The 20282-nt window shown below is 49.9% G+C and overlaps 2 protein-coding genes across 8 annotated transcripts in view; one reads left to right on the top strand and one right to left on the bottom strand.

Annotated features, from left to right (window-relative positions):
- Window positions 1-12689, top strand: part of LOC112543503 (uncharacterized) — a 28840-nt gene extending 16151 nt beyond the window's left edge. For 2 of the 7 annotated variants that reach the window (XR_012898522.1, XR_012898516.1), the window contains one exon: window positions 6130-7485. The gene's annotated coding sequence lies outside the window, so the exon portion shown is untranslated. Of the gene's footprint in view, window positions 1-302; window positions 3329-6129; window positions 7486-8784; window positions 9198-12404 lie in introns of those variants that run through there. The other 5 variants (XR_012898519.1, XR_012898517.1, XR_012898518.1 and 2 more) reach the window with 5 other exon arrangements.
- On the bottom strand, window positions 3743-20282 carry LOC106731661 (uncharacterized). Its single transcript, XM_025182276.2, has 4 exons — window positions 18396-20282; window positions 15333-15449; window positions 13190-14306; window positions 3743-4763 (listed from the first exon to the last, which is right to left on the bottom strand). The coding sequence occupies exons 1-4, from the start codon at window positions 18406-18408 to the stop codon at window positions 3821-3823; spliced, it is 2190 nt and encodes a 729-aa protein (XP_025038061.2). The 5' UTR covers window positions 18409-20282; the 3' UTR covers window positions 3743-3820.

Genomic DNA, 20282 nt, shown 5'->3' with positions numbered 1-20282 from the left:
GCAGAAAAACGTCCGTGCCAATCTAGATGCTCTTTTCTGCAAATGCTTTTAACGGAAAACGTTTGCGTTAAAAGCATTTGCAGAAAATCATGCCAGTCTAGACGTAGCCACGGTGTCAAATGTGCATATGTACTGCAGCTCAGCAGTTTCTCTCTGCAGTCTGTTTTTGAAGTTCTTCTGTCTGGAAATGGCAACTTGCAAGTCCAAAACTGTGTGCTCAGGGAGGTGAAGATGCTTCCCCACAGCTTTGGGATATTGCTGTTCGTAATGTCTGATTTGTGTCCATTTATTATTTTGCATAGAGCCAGTCCGGTCTGTCCGATGGCAGCGGAACAGCATTCACACATGATGGCATACATCACATTAATAGATGTGCAAGTGAGTGGGCCTTTGATGCTAAAACTGATTTGGTTAGGTCCTATGATAGTGACACTAGGGTAAATGTGTGGACAGAATTGGCAATGGGGTTTGTTGCAGTATTCAGGATATTCCCAATCCCAAAGAACCAGTCGCTTACCCCAGGCCTCTGGCACCATAGATCTTATACGAAGACAACACGTATAAGTCAATACAGCAATATATTAGCTACAGATTTATTAACTAAGAAATGCAAATGATTTGCAAGGTGAAAGCAATTAAACATACATACTCAAATGAGTTATAGTTGTTAGTTCTAAAAGTTAAGAAGATTTTTCTACCACAAGTAAAGTTTATAAGGGCTAGCTCAGGTTTTAAGCTGGGGATCCCTTGCTTTGCTTCAAAATCTTGCCCCACAAAGTCCAGTGGCATAGAGATAACTTAGTCCTTCTTGTCAGGGTTTTGTTGTTGTTTTTTAATTCCTCTTTTTTTTTTTTTTACAATTCTCCTGCATACCCTCACCTCATAGTACGGTGAAATGTGGCTAGGGGAGGGAGGCAGAGTAATTAACAGAGTATTTTGTTTGATGGTGTCCGATAGGTCCTCTGATGTTGAGGTGCTTTCATGACACCAATACTTGACAATAGTCACTATCCGGGAATTTGCCTGATGCTGGGGAAAATGACATTCTTTCTATAGATTTTTCTTTCCTGTTTTGCTGACTGGCACATTTACAGAGCAGACACTTAATATCCCAGCATAACATGAGATTCAGCTGTTTTAAGATTATTGCCTGCCGCATTTTATAAGCATCTTATCAAATCTAACCTTATAAACTTAACATCTGTTCCAACAATACTACCCTACAGGTAAGCCAGCTTGAATTCCAATGGCCATCTTGCAATGAGGCTTGCCAGCAGTTAGGTGGGGGGATGAACACCGGCAGCAGGTAATGTAGGCAAGGGAAGGCATTGCCTTCTCTACACTGCTTACACACACCGGCCGCAAGGGAAGGTTAACGTGGCATCTCTGATCCTCCAGGGGGCCATGATCAGGCTTAGATGGGCGGGGCTTGGCTTTGGGGCAGGGAAGGTTGATGAAAGGGCGGGGCCTTGAGCAGAAGGGGCAGGGCTTGCTTTGCCCAGCTGGGCATTCACCTGCCACCCATGGTGATGAATGTGATTTGGGGCATAGTCGCCAATTTCTCCTCTAGCTGGGGGTGGAGTGTGCTCAACCCCCGGCCTCCACCACAGTCTCCGACTCCACTCTACCCCTGCCCTTAAGCCCCCACCTGCCTCGTCCTACACAGTTCTGCCTCTACCTGACCTATTTCTATTCCCTGCCCAGAGCATTCCCCTTCCCCACTCCTCCTTCTCCCTCCCGGAGCCTCCTGCACAGCGCAGAACAGCTGTTTGCCATGGGAAATGCTGGGGAGGAGTAGATCTGCAGGCGAGGGGTCCCAGTACTGGTGGGTGCCGAACACCCTGTTAATTTTTCCCCATGGGGGCTCCAGCCCCAGAGCACCCACAGAATTAGTGTCACAGGGCTTAATGAGGAGTCAATTAAAGCATAAAATTAAATGCGTCCTTGGCACGAGAGGGACGGGCCTATACAATTTCACAAGTGTGGGTGGTTGTTATGCAGCAGGCTCAGTGTGTGCGCTGGTGCAGGGAGTCGGGCCACCTAAAAACAAGAGCTGCTTTAGCAAAGAGAAGGGGATAGACAGGCTCCTGTCAGAGCAGTGGTCACCAACCAGTCGATCGGGATCTACTGGTCGATCTTGGAGCCTCTGACAGGGGATCCTGACTGGTTTGGCCAAGAGGCTATCAAGTGTGGGCAGCCCTCCCCCTGCCCAGACTGCTCCGCATCTCCTGCCCTCCCCCAAACTGCTGCCCCCCAAGACTGTTGTGTATCTCCTGCCCCCCAGACTGCTGGGCATCTCCTGCCCTTTGCCTTGGAGCTGTCCCCTAAGGAGCCTCCGGCTTTCTGTGCCAGGCAGGGGAGAGGGAAGGGTGCTCATGCCAAAGTGCCCCTCCCCTGTATCCTATCTCCACAGAGCAGACGGGGGCACAACAGGATTTGGGATGGAGTTTGCTGGCTGCTTTAGGGAGTGGGTCAGGGCCAGGACAGGGGTGAGCCTGCCTAGCCCCCTGTACCACCAACCAGGAGCCCCCTGAGGTAAGCAGGGCCCTGCTGGAGCCCACATCCTGAAACCCTACCCAAGTCATGAACCCCTTCCTGCACCCCAAGTCCCTGCTCTAGCCGCAAGCACCCCTGTATCCAAACACCATCCCAGAGCCTGCACCTAGAACCTTCTCCGGCACCCTGACTTCCTGTCCCAAGCTCAGCTCAGAGCCCCTCCTACTCCAGATCCCGTAATCCAGGACCAGAGCCTGCACCCCAACACACTGCCCCTGCCTGGTGAAAGGGAGGGAGGGTGGAAGAGGGAGGGGGCATGGAGTGAGTAGGGGGCGGGGCCTCGGAGAAGGGGCATGAAGGAGGCGGAGCCAGGGTGTTTGGGTGTGAGGTAGATCTTGGCTTGCACTTCAATTCAGAAAGTGATCTTGTGTTTAAAAAGGTTGGAGACCGCTGTGTCAGAGCTATGCAAGCAGTGCAGTCTGTCACAAAACCCTTTCCCACAATTTCCCAGGTGGATTTTCTCGTGAGGCCTGTCAGTACATTTCTTCCCACACTCAGAGCATGGATACGGTTTCTCTCCTGTGTGGATTCTCTGATGTCGAATTAGGTTTGATTTACGTCTGAAACTCCTGCTACAGTCCTGGAAGTTATATGGTTTCTCTCCCATGTGAATTCTGTGATGTGAAATAAAATCTGAGCACCACAAAAAAAAAATTTTTCTCCCCAGACTAAAGATAGCATAATAGGACACCTCTCCTATGTGGACTGTGTACATTGTAAGGTGTGCTTTGCTATTAAACGTTTGCCCATTATCAAAGCATATATAGGATCTCTCTAGCATGGGCTCTCCAATGAGAATTAAACTGTGCTTTACCATGAAGAGTATGTCTAGACTACTTGCCTCTGCTGACAGAGGCACGTAAATTAGACATACCGACATAGTCAATGAAGCGGAGATTTAAATTTCCCCCGCTTCATTAAAATAAAAATGGCCGCCGCGTTGTGCCGGCTCAGCTGATTGTCGGCATAGCGTGGCAGTCAAGACGCGGATCACTCGACTGGTAAAGTCTTTGCCTTCCGATTCTGTAAACCTTGTTTCACGAGGCATAAGGGATCGGTTAGCAAAGGCTTTCCCTGCCGACTGATCTGCATCTTGACTGCTGCATTGTGCCGACAATCAACTAAGCCAGCACAACGCAGCAGCTATTTTTATTTTAATGAAGCAGGGGATATTTAAATCCCCGCTTCATTGACTATGTCGGGTAGTCTAATTTACATGCGTCTGTCGGCAGAGGCATGTAGTCTAGACATACCCGAAGCATTGTCACACAGTTGAGGCGCTTATGCGGTTTTTTTCTGCCATGTGGACGTTCTGGTGTCTAGCCAGGTTTGAACTCTGATTGAAGCTTTTCCCACAGTCAGGGCATTTATAGGGCATTTTTCCTGTATGGATTCGCTGATGCACAATAAGGTTTGAGCTCTGAAGGAATCTTTTCCCACAGTCCTGGCACTTGTAAGGTCTTTCTCCTGTGTGGGTTCTCTGATGGGCAACCAGATCCGAGCGCCAACTGAAACTCTTCCCACACTCTAGGCATTTATAGGGTCTCTCCCCCGTGTGCGTTCTCTGATGGGAAATTAGGTACGAGCTCTGACTGAAACATTTCCCGCACTCCAAGCATTTATAGGGTTTGTCTCCTGTGTGGGTTCTCTTGTGTCTAGTAAGGATTGAACTCCGATTGAATCTTCTCCCACAGTCAAGGCATTTATAAGGTTTCTCCCCTGTGTGGAGTCTCTGATGTGAAATAAGGGCTGAACTGTCACTAAACGCTTTCCCACAATCCAAGCATTTGTAGGGTTTCTCTCCCGTGTGCTCCATCTGATGTCTGACAAGCTGCATGTTCCAATCAAAACTTTCCCCACAGTCCAGGCATTTATAGGGTCTTTCTCCCGTGTGGGCTCTCTGGTGGGAAATAAGATCCGAGCTCTGAATGAAGCTTTTCCCACATTCCAGGCATTTATAGGGTTTCTCACCTGTGTGGGTTCTCTCGTGCCTAATAAGATGAGAACCCTGGTTGAAACTTTTCCCGCAATCGAGACATGTGTAAGGTTTCTCTCCCGTGTGGATCCTTTGATGGGAAATAAGGTGTGAGCTCTGATTGAAACCTTTCCCGCAGACAAGGCACTGGTAAGGTCTCTCTCCTGTGTGGATCCTCTGATGGGAAATCAGGTGTGATCTCCGAATGAAGCTTTTCCCACACTCGGTGCATGTGTTCTTTCTCTCTTCTGTGGAGATCCTCAGATGAGCTGTGCTTTCCTTAAGGTCCTTGCAATCTCCACCAGAATTTGTGGGTTCACACATTTTCTTCCCTGGGTTGTACCCTCGCGGCCTCTCTGCCTTGCGCTGATTTCCGCAGGCTTTCTCTTCTTTATGATTCTGATAAAAAACACCCTCAGATCTTCCCAGTACTGTTCCCTGCAGATCCACGTTTTCACAACCTTCCTGCTGTGGATTCACTTCCTTATTCACCATCGTGGCACCTTCTGGAATACAGAGAGAGAATCTGGGCATGAGTCCATTACCCATGTCGGGGAGAAAGGAACACAAGGGGAGCAGCAAAGAGGGGAGAAACAGCACACAAATTGCTGGGGAGACTGAGAAAGGGGAAATTTACCAACCCATCTGTAACTTTTCCTTCTCTGAAGTGGGTCCCTGGTGCTCCATGGCTCATTACACCTGGGATCTTCCTCTTCATCTTCCATAAATGGAGACTCTTTATTTTCAACCCTCTCTCTAGCTCTAGTTTCACAGGCTGTGTCTAGACTGGCCAGTTTTTCCAGAAAATCAGCTGCTTTTCCGGAAAAACTTGCCAGCTGTCTACACTGGCCGCTTGAATTTCCACAAAAGCACTGACTTCCTACTGTAAGACTTTTGTGCAAAAGGGCCAGTGTAGACAGCTGAGATTTGTTTTCCGCAAAAAAGCCCCGATCGCGAAAATGGTGATCGGGGCTTTTTTGCATAAAAGCGCGTCTAGATTGGCCACGGACGCTTTTCCGCAAAAAGTGCTTTTGCGGAAAAGTGTCCGTGCCAATCTAGACGCGCTTTTCCGAAAATGCTTTTAACGGAAAAGTTTTCTGTTAAAAGCATTTGCGGAAAATCATGCCAGTCTAGACGTAGCCACAGTGTATTGCACTATAACATAAGAACTAGAGGGCACCAAATGACATGAATAGATAGCAGGTTTAAAACAAACCAAAGGGAGTGTTTCTTCATGCAGCACACGGCCAACTGGTGGAACTCCTTGCCAGAGGATGTTGTGGAGGCCAGGATTTGAACAGGGTTAAAAAAAGAGCTAGATAAATTCATGGTCCATCAATGACTCTAAGTCAGGACAGGTAGCAATTATGTCCCTAGCCTCTGTTTGTTAGAAGCTGCGAATGGGTGACAGGAGAGGGAATCACTAAAAAAATCAAAAAGGGATGCTGGAAAGTTTGGGAACCACTGCACTAGATGATTCCCTGTTCTGTTCATTCCCTCTGGGAGCACCTACCATTGGCCACTGTCAGCAGACAGGATACTGGGCTAGATGGACCTTTGGGCTGACCTCATATGGGTGTTTTTATGTTCTGAACCAGGGTCAACAAGCCACCACAGGACGGAGCTAGGAACAGAGGTTTTAAATGGACCCTCCCTGCTTGTATGAAATAACCTGTCACAGACAATAAGGAACACCAAGGAGCCACAGGAGAGAAATTGGATTCTGCTGCCACATCCCTTCCAAAGACCCAGGGGGAGGTAATGGGAAGAGGTTCTGTGCACACAATTAATTTCTGAAAAATTCTGCACCGTGCGGTGGAGTAGCTAAGGGACTTTGCGGGGAAAAAAAAACCTGAGCAGAAGACAAACTGATCAACTCACAGATTTCCCCATCTCCCAATAACCGAAGGGTCTGGACGCCCTTACCCAGCGAGGTCACCACCTCGTAGTTCTCCTGCATGACGTCCCTGTAGAGGGCTCTCTGAGCGGGGCCCAGCAGCGCCCCCTGCCCCTGGGTGAAATACACAGCCACCTCCTCGAAGGTCACCCGCATCTGCAACAACAAGAGTCCCCCGCTCAGCTCCTGCTAGACACAGGGGAAGAGGGCTGGTCACATGAAAGCTTTGGAGGGGATCGAGTGGTGGAATCTCACCCTGCTCCTAGTCAGAGCAGCCAGGAGGTGTCCAGGTGGGGAGAAAGACAGCTCCCTAGGCATCCTAGATGATGGAGGAGGGCGGGAACCTTCCTGTTTTTCTCACACCGACTAGCCAGAGGCTGGTACAGGAGGTACAGCCCTCAAGCAGCGTCCAGGGAGAGGAATCCCAACCCCCTCCCCATTTCTAGCAGCTGGGAGCAGCCGACGGGGCCTGTCCCCCTGGACCTCACGGGATGCCCCCTTTGTATTCCACAGCAACCTCTGGCTAGTGGGTTCCGGCTCCCGCACTGGAAGTGGACAGGGCACATCAGAGACCCCAGGCGTGGCACAGTCTGAGCACATCCCAGAAGGCTTGTCCCACCCCATCCCCCTGTCCCTGTGTATTTCCTGCTCCTGCCCTTCTAACATAGCAGCTGCCTGAAACTCCCCTCTGTGTATCCCACCTGGGCTAGAACCAGCCTCAATCTCTGTCTTATCCAACGCACAGGCAGCTATTTATATACGGCGGAACAGCATCCGGGAGTGGTACTGAAAGAGATGTACCCTAGAAAACCCCGGAGCCTCGTGCACCGAATCTTGATGTAACTCGCACACCTAGGCTACGCCTACGCTCGCGGCTTCTTGCGTGAGTAATATGCAAATGAGGCTAAGCGTGGAATATCGCTGAGCCTCATTTGCATACCGAATGAGCCACCATTTTTTTCAGAAGATGCTCCTGCGCAAGAAGGAGCATCTATACTGCCCCTTCTTGCGCCAGAAAAACCCTCTTGCACAATGCCGTTACACCTATTATTTTTCAGAAAGAACGGCATTGCGCAAGAGGGGTTTTCTTGCGCAAGAAGGGGCAGTGTAGACGCTCCTTCTTGTGCAAGAGCCTCTTCTGAAAAAGGCTGGGCCAGGTGCAGGGGCCAGGCTGCCAGGGGGGCTGCAGGGCCATGGATCTGTCGCTGGGACCCACCAGGGAGCCCAAAAGGGCTGTGGGTTAGTTCCCTGGCTTCCTTCCTGGCCCACGCACCGGACCCCTCGTTTTTGGCCCCACCCTAAAGCCTAGAAGGGAGGAGCACAAAATCCACTAACCCTGGGGACCCCAGAAGAGTTAATCTCGTCTCAGGTCTTGAATCTAAGTCCTACCTACCCTCCCCCCATGGGGCCGGAACGCCAGGGGAGTGGGGTGTCTCAGTTGGGGGCTACATCAATGAGGGTTGGAGATTTTTAGAGGGGTTGGGTTTTTTTGCTTCTCATGTGTGTGGTCCCCAACCCAAGAAAGTTTCCCCGCCCCGGCATAAATCAAGACAATGTTGAAACCTTTTGTGTTAGATATAATATTTTACTGTATTTAAAAATGAAGCCTGGCCAACAAGCCCCCAATTGGGGCCCAGCCCCCAGCTGGCCACAGCGTCATAACACTCCTGCATCCCAACCTTGGGCCCATCATACACCTGGACTCCCTGCCCTGAGCTCCTCATGTACCCACATCCCATTTCCAGGCCCCTGACATAACACTCCTATACCCCCTCGCCCTGAGCCCCTCATGCACCCACATCCCATTTCCAGGCCCCTGACATAACACTCCTATACCCCCTCACCCGAGCCCCTCATGCACCCACATCCCATTTCCAGGCCCCTGACATAACACTCCTATACCCCCTCGTCCTGGGCCCATCACACACCTGGACCCCCTGCCCTGAGCCCCTCATGCACCCACATCCCATTTCCAGGCCCCTGACATACCACTCCTATACCCCCTCATCCTGGGCCCATCATACACCTGAACTCCCTGTCCTCATGCACCCCAACCCAGTCTCCTGCACCAGGGTTTCCTCTAAGTTTTTCCATCCGTGAGCGGAGTGAGTTTTGTTTTGTGCACCAATATTGAGGTCATGTGCACTTCTTCGGACAGGTTATTAACAAACCACCGCGGCACCCGAGTTATTAACAGACATCTTACCTCTATTTTGTAAAATGGTATGGAAGAAAGAACACTACAACACGGGATGCTTAACCTGTGCATGGCTTCAAATGTTGATTGACTATGAAGTCAAAGACAAAAAAAAAATGAACACTGCCCTATTTTCAATAGCCAACTGTCTCTGTTTAGAGCCCTCTCCCAGACTCTCCCCCCGACTAGACGTGGAGTAGATGATCTTCTTTCCCGGCCTATGATTCTGTGATCACCCTCGGCGTTCCACACACCAAAAGGACATTAGCGGGTTTGCGAGCAATTGCCAAAGTCTGAGCTCTAGCAGAGAAGTGTGAATGACGGCATCTCTCGGCTTTTGTTAGGGGACCGAGGCATGACCATGGTGCATGCAGGAGCGCTGAAAGCGTGAAAGCCGTATCTCAGCCCCTATGCGCTGTCTGTATTTTCCACCTTGCCAGAAACAAGTCCCGCCTCTGCGGTATGTTAGAGCAAAGCTGTTCCAAGTCTGCCCCACCCACCATTCCATAGAAGTCATAGGAGGCCAAGAAGACGCACAGCACAACCAGGTGCCAGACTGGGCGGGGGGAAGCGGGTGCCACTAATATACAGAGAATTGAGACCTTTCTGGCTACGTCTAGACTGGCATGATTTTCCGCAAATGCTTTTAACGGAAAAGTTTTCCGTTAAAAGCATTTGTGGAAAAGAGCGTCTGGATTGGCACGGACGCTTTTCCGCAAAAGCATTTTTTGCGGAAAAGCATCCATGCCAATCTAGACGCGCTTTTGCTCCAAATAGCCCCGATTGCCATTTTCGCGATCGGGGCTTTTTTGCGCAAAACAAATCTGAGCTGTCTACACTGGCCCTTTTGCGCAAAAGGACTTTTGCCCGAACGGGAGCAGCATAGTATTTGCGTAAGAAGCGCTGATTTCTTACATGAGATCGTCAGTGTTCTTGTGGAAATTCAAGCGGCCAGTGTAGACAGCTGGCAGGTTTTTCCACAAAAGCAGCTGCTTTTGCGGAAAAACTTGCCAGTCTAGACACAGTCTTCTAAGTTCTGGCCCAAGCGAGGGGGCATCATTTGAGCTCCCCGCCTCAGGTGCCAAAATGTTGTGGGCCGGCCTTGGGCACAGTACTGCTCTAGTTCTCCTCCAGAATGCTCTTATCTTGGGAACTTTAGGGGGCAGGACCACAGCATCATTTCATCGGCTCTTAGCAAGATAGGGAGCCCCCTCCCTACACTGGGGGCAAGACATAAGAACGGCCACACTGGGTCAGACCAAAGGTCCATCTAGCCCAGTGTCCTGTCTGCTGACAGCGGCCTATACCAGCTGCCCCAGAGGGAGGGAACACAGCAAGGAATCCTCACGTGATCCCTCTCCTATCACCCACTTCCAGAGAAACAGAGGCTAGGGACACCATTCCTACCCATCCTGGCTAATAGCCATTGATGGACCTAACCCCCATGAATCTCTCTCGCTCTTTTTTGAACCATTAAATTTCTAGCCCTCCCCACGTCCTCTGGCAAGGAGTTCCACAGGTTGACTCAGACCCAAGCAGGGAAGTGAGATCACTGCCTTTAGGGTACCTTTGTGCCACCCGCGTACAAAAAGGCCACATTGCACACTGCTGCGCAAGCGGCATGGGCACCCACCAGCACAGTCAGGCGGGATCCGGGACAGGGCGTGCCTTTCCCCCCTTGGCAGCGGTACTGGGGAGCTTGGGGTGTGCTGCTGCAGGAGTCTATAGTACCTCCCTCACCCCGGCTGGGTCCCTGCCCTGGGTTCCTCCCTTCTCCTCGCCTGCAATTTCTGCGCCGTGTTGTTGCTGTCTGCAGAGGATGGCAGAGCAGCTGCAGGATAAGCGGCAGGTAGCGCTGGGTGGGCTACAGCGGGCCCAAGCGCTGAGCACCGCAGCCATGCACCTGGCCCTCGGGAAGGCTCTGCACCCCCAAGGCAGAAGGGAAAGGCAACTCTAAGGCTGGGGATGACCCCTTCCCCCGCCCGCCCTCATATTTTAGCTGTTTTGCCTGCTGCTTCAAACACCGATTGCAGCCAAGTCCCGTCCTGCCTCCACAGCCAGGGCCAACATCAGCATGTCTGGTGTCCTGGCGGAGCTTCTACCTCTCTGAGTGCTGGCTCAGGCATTTTTGGGCCCCGGCCTCATGGTTATTTGAAGGCCTGGCTTTGGGGACGCTGCCTGGAATGTTAAACAATCTCTACCAGCCCCCATCCCTCCGAAGCCTGACGGCGCATGCTGGACCGCCCTGCCCCCGCCCACGGCTTTGGTTGAATTCTCGTCTCCAGCGGTGAAAGTAACTTAGCATTTCTTACAGGCGCTGCCCTATCGCAACCCGGGGCCCTGCCAGCTTTCACTAGCTCCCAGCTGGCTTTTGCCGCGGCTCAGCCAGCGCGTGCCGGAGCGGCACACCACAGCGGACCCGCGGCCTTTCACCTCTGTGCTTCTCTCTGTGGCTATGTCTAGACTGCAGGCTTCTTTCGAAAGAGGCTCTTTCGAAAGCATCTTTCGAAAGAGCCTCTTTCGAAAGATCGCGTCTAGACTGCAGGCGGATCTTTCGAAAGAGCAATCCGCTTTTTCGAAAGAGAGCACCCAGCGAGTCTGGATGCTCTCTTTTGAAGAAGCCCTATTTACATTGAAGAACGCCTTCTTTCGAAAGAGGAACTTTCGAAAGAAGGCGTTCTTCCTCGTGAAACGAGGTTTACCGCCATCGAAAGAAAAGCCGCGTTCTTTCGAAATAATTTCGAAAGAACGTGGCTTGAGTCTGGACGCAGGGGAAGTTTTTTCGGGAAAAGGCTACTTTTCCCAAAAAAAACCCTGAGTCTGGACACAGCCTGTCTGTGCCTTGACTGCTTCTTAGATTGTCAGCTTGTGAAGAGGACCTGCTCTTTTTGCCTGTCCACGAAGTGCCACGCATGCTGTCCGGGCCATGCAAATAAGAGAACCAGGCATTCATAATGCATGTGTTTTAGCATTCCTGCCCTCCCGGTGTTACACTTTTATACACGGACATATCACGTGTAAAGTTACAATTGGCTGGATGTGGACATTCTGGCTCTGTGCGTACCTCACTTCTGTCTGTGAAGTTAGAAATAGTCCGTGGAAACCTGTTTTATTAATGAGGAGAAGAGGAATCCGGTGGCACCTTAGTGTAATAAACCCGATCCAGGATCATACTCAGTCTGGTTCTTTCTGCCTGGGCCCTTTCCTATTCCAGGCTGGCTGTACCCAGCACTCATGCGCCAGCTTTGTCTCTACCGTGCACCAGTGCAGCGATTGAACAGCTCTCAGCCTCAGCTATCTGGATCTCCAGAAAAAACCCTGCTGGTCCCCAGCTCTGTATCTCCCCCATGTCCTATGCTCTCCCCACTCCTGATAGGGTCACACCTCCTCACAGGACTCAGGCTACAACCCCCCTTCTCCGTTTCAGTCTCTGCCTCCCAGCCTGCTGCTCACATCCACCCATTGGGGTTGGTATATAGGGGTGCTGTAAAATTATAACAGTTCAAAGCACATGTAGCTCTCATGGTAGTGGGGGGAGAGAGGAAACCAAATACAATAAAAAGGTCCCTTCCTGCAAAGGGCTTTTATTTTGTGAAGTCCCCGATCAATCGACTTTTCATCACATCAGACAAAACTCATATGCGCAGATGGGGCCTGTTTTATTTCCACTGTAGGGCTCAGTGTGTGGAGGGCTGGGTGGGGTAGATGACCTGAGATATGGGGGAGGCCAGCCTACAGGATCCAGTGGTCCCTGTTGCTGTTACGTCACACGACTCTAGGTGACCCAAAGGCCTTCAACAAAGAGAGAAACACCCACCCTACAGAGCAGGCTGGACAACACTGCAAGGTTCACAGAAGGCGACAATCCAGCGACCGTTCCTTCTTGCTCAGAATCGGGAGAACAGATTGACCCCGGTCTCCTTTAAAGATGTTAAATTGCAGTTATTTGGCTAATTGTATTGACGACACTATTCATCGATAAGGGCCGCTCTGCAGAGCCACAAAGGGGATAGTGCCTGGAACCGGCTCAAGCCAGGACCGAGCAGTAGGGGTGGGGGAGCTGGCACTGCAGAGATGGTGCTGGGGGGGGGGGGGGAGAAACCAGCTTTTAAACTGGCTCCCCCCAGCACCGTCTCCTATTTCCCCCTCCCCCCACACACAAACTTGCTGCCTCTGATACAGAGGCAGCAAGAAGTGGGGAAAGCGAGTAGTGGAGTACTCCACTCGACTACCCAATAAACTTGTGTCCAGATGAGTTTTCCTGCTCTTGACAATCCTCAAAGGACCCTCCGCTCAACAGCCAGGGCTGCAGCATGGAGGAGGAGCATCTGTGTTTGCTCCGGAGCTTCTGCTGTGAAATAAGAACAGAACTCAACTCGTCCCACAATCCAGACATTTATAGAATCCATCCCCAGCAGGGGCTCTTCAATGTGCATTGAGTCATGACACAACATCAAGGAGTCCTGTGGCACCTTAGACAGTAACAGATTTAGTAGGGCATCCGCTTTCGTGGGTAAAACCCAGTTTGTGACTCGTCACTCAAGTTTTTTCCACAGTCAAGGCATTGAAGGGGATTTCTCTTATGTGGATTCTCTGGTGTTTGATCAGGTTTGAACGCCGATTAAAGTGTTTCCCGCAGTCGGGGCATGTATAGGGTTTTTCTCCTGTATGGATTCGCTGATGTACAATAAGATTTGAGCTCTGAATAAAGCTTTTCCCACAGTCCTGGCATGCATAGGGTTTCTCTCCCGAGTGGGTTCGCCGATGTGTGACAAGGTGCGAGTTGTCACTGAATTTTTTCCCACAGTCAAGGCATTTATACGGGTTCTCCCCCAGGTGGATTTTCTGATGTGCCACAAGGCGGGACTTGTCATGGAATCCTTTGCCGCACTCAGGGCATTGATAAGGGGTTTCTCCTGTGTGGATCCTCTGATGTCGAATGAGGTTTGACCGCCGACTGAAATTTATCCCACAGTCCTGGCATTTATGGACGGTCTCGCCTGTGTGCATCCTGTGATGTGACACAAGATCCGAGCGATGAAAAAATTGTTTCCCACAGCAAAGGCATTTATAGGGTCTTTCTCCCCGGTGGGCTCTCTGGTGGGAAATAAGATCTGAGCTCTGAATGAAGCTTTTCCCGCATTCCAGGCATTTATAGGGTTTCTCACCTGTGTGGGTTCTCTCGTGCCTAATCAGATGGGAACCCTGGTTGAAACTTTTCCCGCAGTCGAGGCACTTATAGGGTTTTTCTCCCGTGTGGATCATCCGATGGGAAATAAGATCTGAGCTCTGACTGAAACCTTTCCCACAGTCAAGGCACTTGTAGGGTTTCTCTCCTGTGTGGATCCTCTGATGGGAAACAAGGCTTGATCGCCGAATGAAGCTTTTCCCACACTCCGTGCATGTGTTCTTTTTTTCTGTTGTGGGGTTTCTCGGCTGCGCTCTGGTTTCCTTGAGGTTCTTCCAATCTCCACCATCGTTTTTGCGTTTGCACGTTGTCTTCCCTGGGTCACATCCCAGTGGCCTCTCTGACCTGCGCTGATTTCCATGGGGTTTTGGGGGTCTTTGTTTCTCAGAAAAATGCCCCTTAGATCTTCCCAATATCAGTCCCTGCGGATCCACATTGCCACAACTTTCCGGCTGTGGAGTCTCCTCATGCTCGCTCATCAACCCAGCACCCTCTGGAAGACACAGAGAGAGAATCCAGACACAAGTCATCCCGTGGGAAAAAAAGGGGAGTGGCCAAGAGGAGACACACAACACAACAGCTGCCGGGCAGACAGAAAAGGGAGCATTACCCAACCCACTGGTATCTTTTGCATTTCTGAAGTGGGTCTTGATGATCGATTACAGCTGGAAACTTCCTCCTCATCTTCTAAGCGTGCAGACTCCTCTTTATTTTCAGTTCTGCCTCACACTCTAGTTTCCCAGGCTATGTCAACACTGCCCGCTTTTACCGGCAGAGAGTATGCAAATGAAGCGCTGATTAGCATGTTGTGGTGCTTCATTTGCATCATCTATTCAAGACTTTTTTGCGCAAGGGGTTTTGGCGCAAAAACAAGCCGCGTGGACGTTTCCTTTTTGTGCAAAACCCCCTTTTGTGCAAGATCCTTATGCCTCTCTGGACTGCTTGTTTTTATGCAAAAACCCCTTGCGCAAAAACGGCTCAAATAGATTATGCAAATGAAGTGCAACAAAATGTTAATCAGTGCCTCATTTCCATACCCTCTGCCGGCAAAAGCAACAGATACAGCAATGACACCACAGGGTGAAGCCAGGGACGGAGGTTTAAACTAGAAATTTAAAATTTAAAATGTGCTTGGAAGAAATAACCTACTTCTAAGAGAGTACCACGGACTCACAATGGAGAAGCTGGATTCTGCCTCCACATCCCTTCCGAAGGCTCAGAGGGAGGTAAAGTTGGGGAGGAACCCGCTGCCAGATCTTGTTTAGTGTCAGTGGGTGACATCTGCCCTGCGGATGGAGCTTATTGCAGGAAGGGAGGGGAGGAGATATTCATGAATACGGACAGGGAGTAGAATACAAAGATTCTGTCACTGCGTGGCTCTAGCCAAACTACTACATGTAAATCTAGCTGAGCTAGAATCACACACCTCCCAGATGCTGTGTAGACGTAACTTAATAGAAGCCAAACTGGTTACATCTACTCCCAGCTTCTAATAGCCAAGGGGACGGGACTCCCTTACCCAGTGAGGTCACCGCCTCGTAGTTCTCCTGCATGATGTCCCTGTCAAGGGCTCTCTGAGCAGCGCCCTCTGCCCCTGGGTGAAATACACAGCCTCCTCCTTGAAGGTCACCCGCATCTGAAACAAGAAGAGTCCACCGCTCAGCTCTGGCTAATACATATTGATGGCCCTATCCTCTGTGAATTTATGTAGCTCTTTTTTGAACCCTGTTAAAGTCCTGTCTTTACAACATCCTCCGGCAAGGAGTTCCACAGGTTGACTGTGTGCTGAGCGAACAAATACTTTCCTTTGTTTGGTTTAAATATGCTACCTCTTTGTTTCTAGTTCTTATGATAGTCCTTATCCTTACATCACACTCTAAGAAATTCTAAAGCAAAATGCAGGACAATGTAGCACTTTAAAGACTAACAAGATGGTTTATTAGATGATGAGCTTTCGTGGGCCAGACCCACGAAAGCTCATCATCTAATAAACCATCTTGTTAGTCTTTAAAGTGCTACATTGTCCTGCATTTTGCTTCAGCTACCCCAGACTAACACGGCTACATTTCTATCACTATTCTAAGAAATTCTAAAGCAACTTTTTTTTCTCACTTGGCTTGTCTGTACCTTTCAATGATTTTTGATGGTAATATGTTTCCCCCATTTGTGTGAATTCAATGAAATGATCATTAACCTGCATTTATAATAAAAATCTCATCCTATGAGCCTTTTATATGTGATCATGCGATTCCCTCAATAATTGTTCTGGGACCAATCCTATTCAACTTATTTATAAATGATCTAGAGAAAGGGGTAAACAGTGATTTGCAGATGATACTAAACTGCTCAAGATAGTCAAGGCCAAAGCAGACTGTGAAGAGCTTCAAAAAGAACTCATACAACTAAGTGATTGGGCAACAAAATGGAAAATGAAATGTAATGTTGAGAAATGTAAAGTAATGCACGTCGGAAAAAATAATCTCAGCTATACATACAATATGATGGGGACTAGTTTAGCTACAGCTACTCAAGCGAGAGATCTTGGTGTCATTGTGGATAGCTCTCTGAAAACATCCACTCCACGTGCAGCAGCAGTCAAACAAGCAAACAGAATGTTAGGAATCATTGAAAAAGGGATAGAAAATAAGACATACGAATATCTTATTGCCTCTAAATAAAACCATCATAATCATATAAGAACGATCATACTGAGTCAGACCAAAGGTCCACCTAGCCAGTATCCTGTCTGCCCACAGTGGCCAATACCAGATGCCCCAGAGGGAGGGAAAATAACAGGTAATCCTCACGTGATCCCTCCCCGGTCATCCACCTCCAGAGAAACAGAGGCTAGGGACAGTGTTCCTACCCATCCTCCGGTGGGGTTGTGCATTTGCGTTTCTCTTTCTAAGGCTACATTATGTCACTTAGGGGGGTTGAATAAGCCCCCTTCCCTCCCCCAAGCAGCACGAGAGGCACTGACACAAGTGCTCGTGCGCACAGCTCTCTGTCCATGTGAGAACTTCTCCCGCACACGTAGATTCTGCCACGTGCGGAGGTGCGGGGTGGGGAAGGGGGAAGTTTACCTCCGAGTGCTCCTGTCGGCCTGGAGCATCTTTACAGTGGCTCTCACTTTGGCCTGGGGGATGGGGGTTGGGAAGGGGGAAGATCCTTACCGGCTGTTCCCACAGGGCCCTGGTTTGTGCTCGGAGGGAGAAGGCCGAACAGGGCTGTGGATTAGTTCCCTGGCTTCTTTCCAGGCTGGGATCTGCTGCTCTGTCTGGACCGGTCCTAGCCCCAGGGAGACTCTTTCTTAGTTGGCCCTTACGCTCTAATAATAATACTCAGCCATAGGTGCGGGCAGTAAGGGATTCTGTGCCCCATGCCAGGGTCCCTGGCTCCCTGCTGCCCGTTCCGTGGGCTCTGCTCTTGGCCTTGGGGTTCAGGGCACAGGATGCTCCCCCACTTTTCAGGTCCTGGCTGCTGGGGGTTCTGCTGCAGGCCCTGAGCCCTGACTTTCAGCCACTGGGCCCGGGGGTCCCGCTGCCTCTGGGGGTCTCCACCACCAGTCCAGTGGTCTCCATTCTCGGTCCCTGCTTGCTGGCCGCTGGGGACTCTTCTGCCTTCCAGGGTCCCTGATGCTAGACCTGTATCCAGGGGTCCTGGGAGAGGCACCTTTTCAAAACTCCCGTAGCTGGGAGGTAAATTCTCCAGCCCCCGTCCAACCCAGCTTCACGGGACCTGCTGCAGTGAGAGAGGACTGGGTGGAGCCCTCTTTCCTGGGGGAGAGCCTGAAACCTGAATCCCTCATCCCCAGAACCATCCCAGATCCCGCACCCCCCAGTCACAGCCTTCACCCCAACCCTTTGCCCCAGCCCTGAGCCCTTTCCTCCACCCCAAACTCCTCATCCCATCCCAGAGCTGGCACCCCCAACCAGAGGTGTCATCCCCCAAGCCTCCCCATCCCCCGAACCCCTCCGCCCCCACCCCCGCCACAGACTGTCCACGCGCAGAAGAAATGTTATGTGCCCCAACGTGAAGGTGGTGGGTCATACATCAACTCCATATGGGCGCACGTAACAAAATTCATTCTGCACATGGAAATTAGAGGGAACACCAGCAGCAAGCCCTCTCTCTATTTCAATCTCAGCCTCTCAGGCTACATCTAGACTACCTGTGGCTTCCAAAAGAAGATATGCAAATTAGGCACGAATTTGCATATCTTCTTCTGATCCCTTTTTTGGAAGTTTAAAAAAAAAAAAAGCAGTCTAGATGGGGGTTTTCACGCAAACCCCCCTTTTTCAAAAGAACCCTTATTCCTCAAAAATTGAGGTTTACAGGGTTCTTTCAAAAAAGGGGGTTTTCGTGTGAAAAACCTGGTCGAGACAGCTTTTTTTTTTTTTTTCCAAAAAAAAAAAAACCTCTTCCGAAAAAGGGATCGGAAGAAATTCACGCCTCATTTTCATATTTTCTTCGGATGCCACAGGTAGTCTAGACGTAGCCTCAGCTTGCCCCTTGCCTGCTTTACCACTGGTGTTTGTTTGTTGGGGTGATTTAGAATGATAATGATTCGAACACCACACACCTCTCATGGCCATGGGTGTGCGCAAGATCAGTATACTTGATGTTCCCTAAGTTGTGACTTGTCACTAAATTCTTTTCCACACACAGTGCATGGATACGGTGTCTCTCCTGATGTCGAAATAGGTTTGACCTCTGATTGAAACTCCTCCCACAGTCCTGGCATTTATGCAGTTTCTCTCCCATATGGATTCTGTGATGCGAAATAAGATCTGAGCTCTGACAAAAAGTTTTCCCACAGCAAAGGCACTGATAGGGTTTCTCTCTTGTATGGGTTGCCTGATGGGCAGTAAACAGGGCTTTATCATTACAATTTCTCCCTTGTTCAAAGTATTTGTAAGAGTTCTCTCTGGTGTGGGTTCTCTGAGGTGTATTAAATTCTGCTTTATCACTAAGTATTTTCTCACCGCCAAGGCATGTATGAAGTTTTTCTCTTATGTGGATTCTCTGAATTTTTTCCCCACAGTCAGGACATGTATAGGGTGTTTCTCCAGTATGGATTCGTTCACACACTGTAAGATTTGTAATTTTAAGGAATCTTTTCCTACACTCAAGGCATTTAAAGGGCTTCTCTCCCATGTGAGTTCTCTGATGTGGAAGAAGATGGAAGCTCTCACAAAAACTTTTCCCACACTCAACGCATTTATAGGGTTTCTTGCCTATGTGAGTCCTCTGATGTGAAAGAAAGTGGGAGTTGTCACAAAACCCTTTTCCACACTCAGGGCATTCATACGGTGTCTCTCCTATATGGGTCCAATGATGTCGAATTAGGTTTGACTTTCAACTGAAACTCATCTCACAGTCCTGGCATTTGTACGGTTTCTCTTCCATGTGGATTCTATGATGTGAAATAAGATCTGAACTCTTAGAAAAAGATTTTGCACAGTGAATGCATGTATAGGGCTTCTCTCCAGTATGGGTTCTCTGGTGTGTAATAAGGTGTGCTTGGTCACAAAACTTTCGCCCACAATCAATGCACTTATAGGGTCTTTCTCTAGTTTGGGTTTTCCGATGTACTGTAAGATGTGATTTGTCACTAAACATTTCCCTGCAATCAAGGCATGTGTGAGGTATTTCTCCCAGGTGAATTTTCTGGTGTCTAGTCAGATGTAAACTCTGATTGAAGGTTTTCCCACACTCAGGGCATTTCTAGGTCATTTCTTTGGTATGGATTCACTGATGGAGAGTAAGATTTGAGCTTTGAAGGAATCTTTTCCCACACTCAAGACATTTATAAGGTTTTTCTCCTGTGTGGATCCTCTGATGTGCAAGAAATTTTGAGTTGTCACTAAAACTTTTTCCACGGTCAAGGCATTTGTGGGGCTTCTCTCCCGTGTGAGTTCTCTGATGTGCAAGAAGGTGGGAGCTCTCAAAAAAACTTTCCCACACTCAAGGCATTTATAGGGTTTCACAGACAATCCACAGAAAATCCTCTGTGAATTTTCTGATGTCCCACTAGGCGTGACTTGTCACTAAACTGGTTTCCACACTCCATGCATTGAAATGGTTCCTTTCCTGTATGAACTTTCTGATGTCGAATTAGGCTTGACTTCCAACTGAAACTCATTCCATACTTCTGGCATTTATACAGTTTCTCTCCTGTGTGGATTACGTGAGGTGAAATAAAATGCACTTTGCCAGTCACCTCTTTCTCCGAATCAATGCGTTTATAACAGTGGTCCCCAACACGGTGCCTGCGGGCGCCATGGCGCCCGTGGGGGCATTTGTGTGCGCCCGCCAAGTGCTCAGGGCTGGCCTGGCCCCGGGCACATGGCGCATGCGCGGTGCCGGAGCCGGACCCGGGCGCATGGTGCACGGTGAGCGCCGGCCCTGGGGGCGCCGCAGATTGGCTGCCCGCGCTCTGGGCATGCGGCACATGGGGGGAGCGCAG

Source organism: Pelodiscus sinensis, chromosome 32 (genome assembly GCF_049634645.1).
Source record: "Pelodiscus sinensis isolate JC-2024 chromosome 32, ASM4963464v1, whole genome shotgun sequence".
NCBI classification, from domain to species: domain Eukaryota; kingdom Metazoa; phylum Chordata; order Testudines; family Trionychidae; genus Pelodiscus; species Pelodiscus sinensis.
Note: the sequence above shows the minus strand (reverse complement) of the source record. Positions and strands in the feature narration are given on the sequence as shown.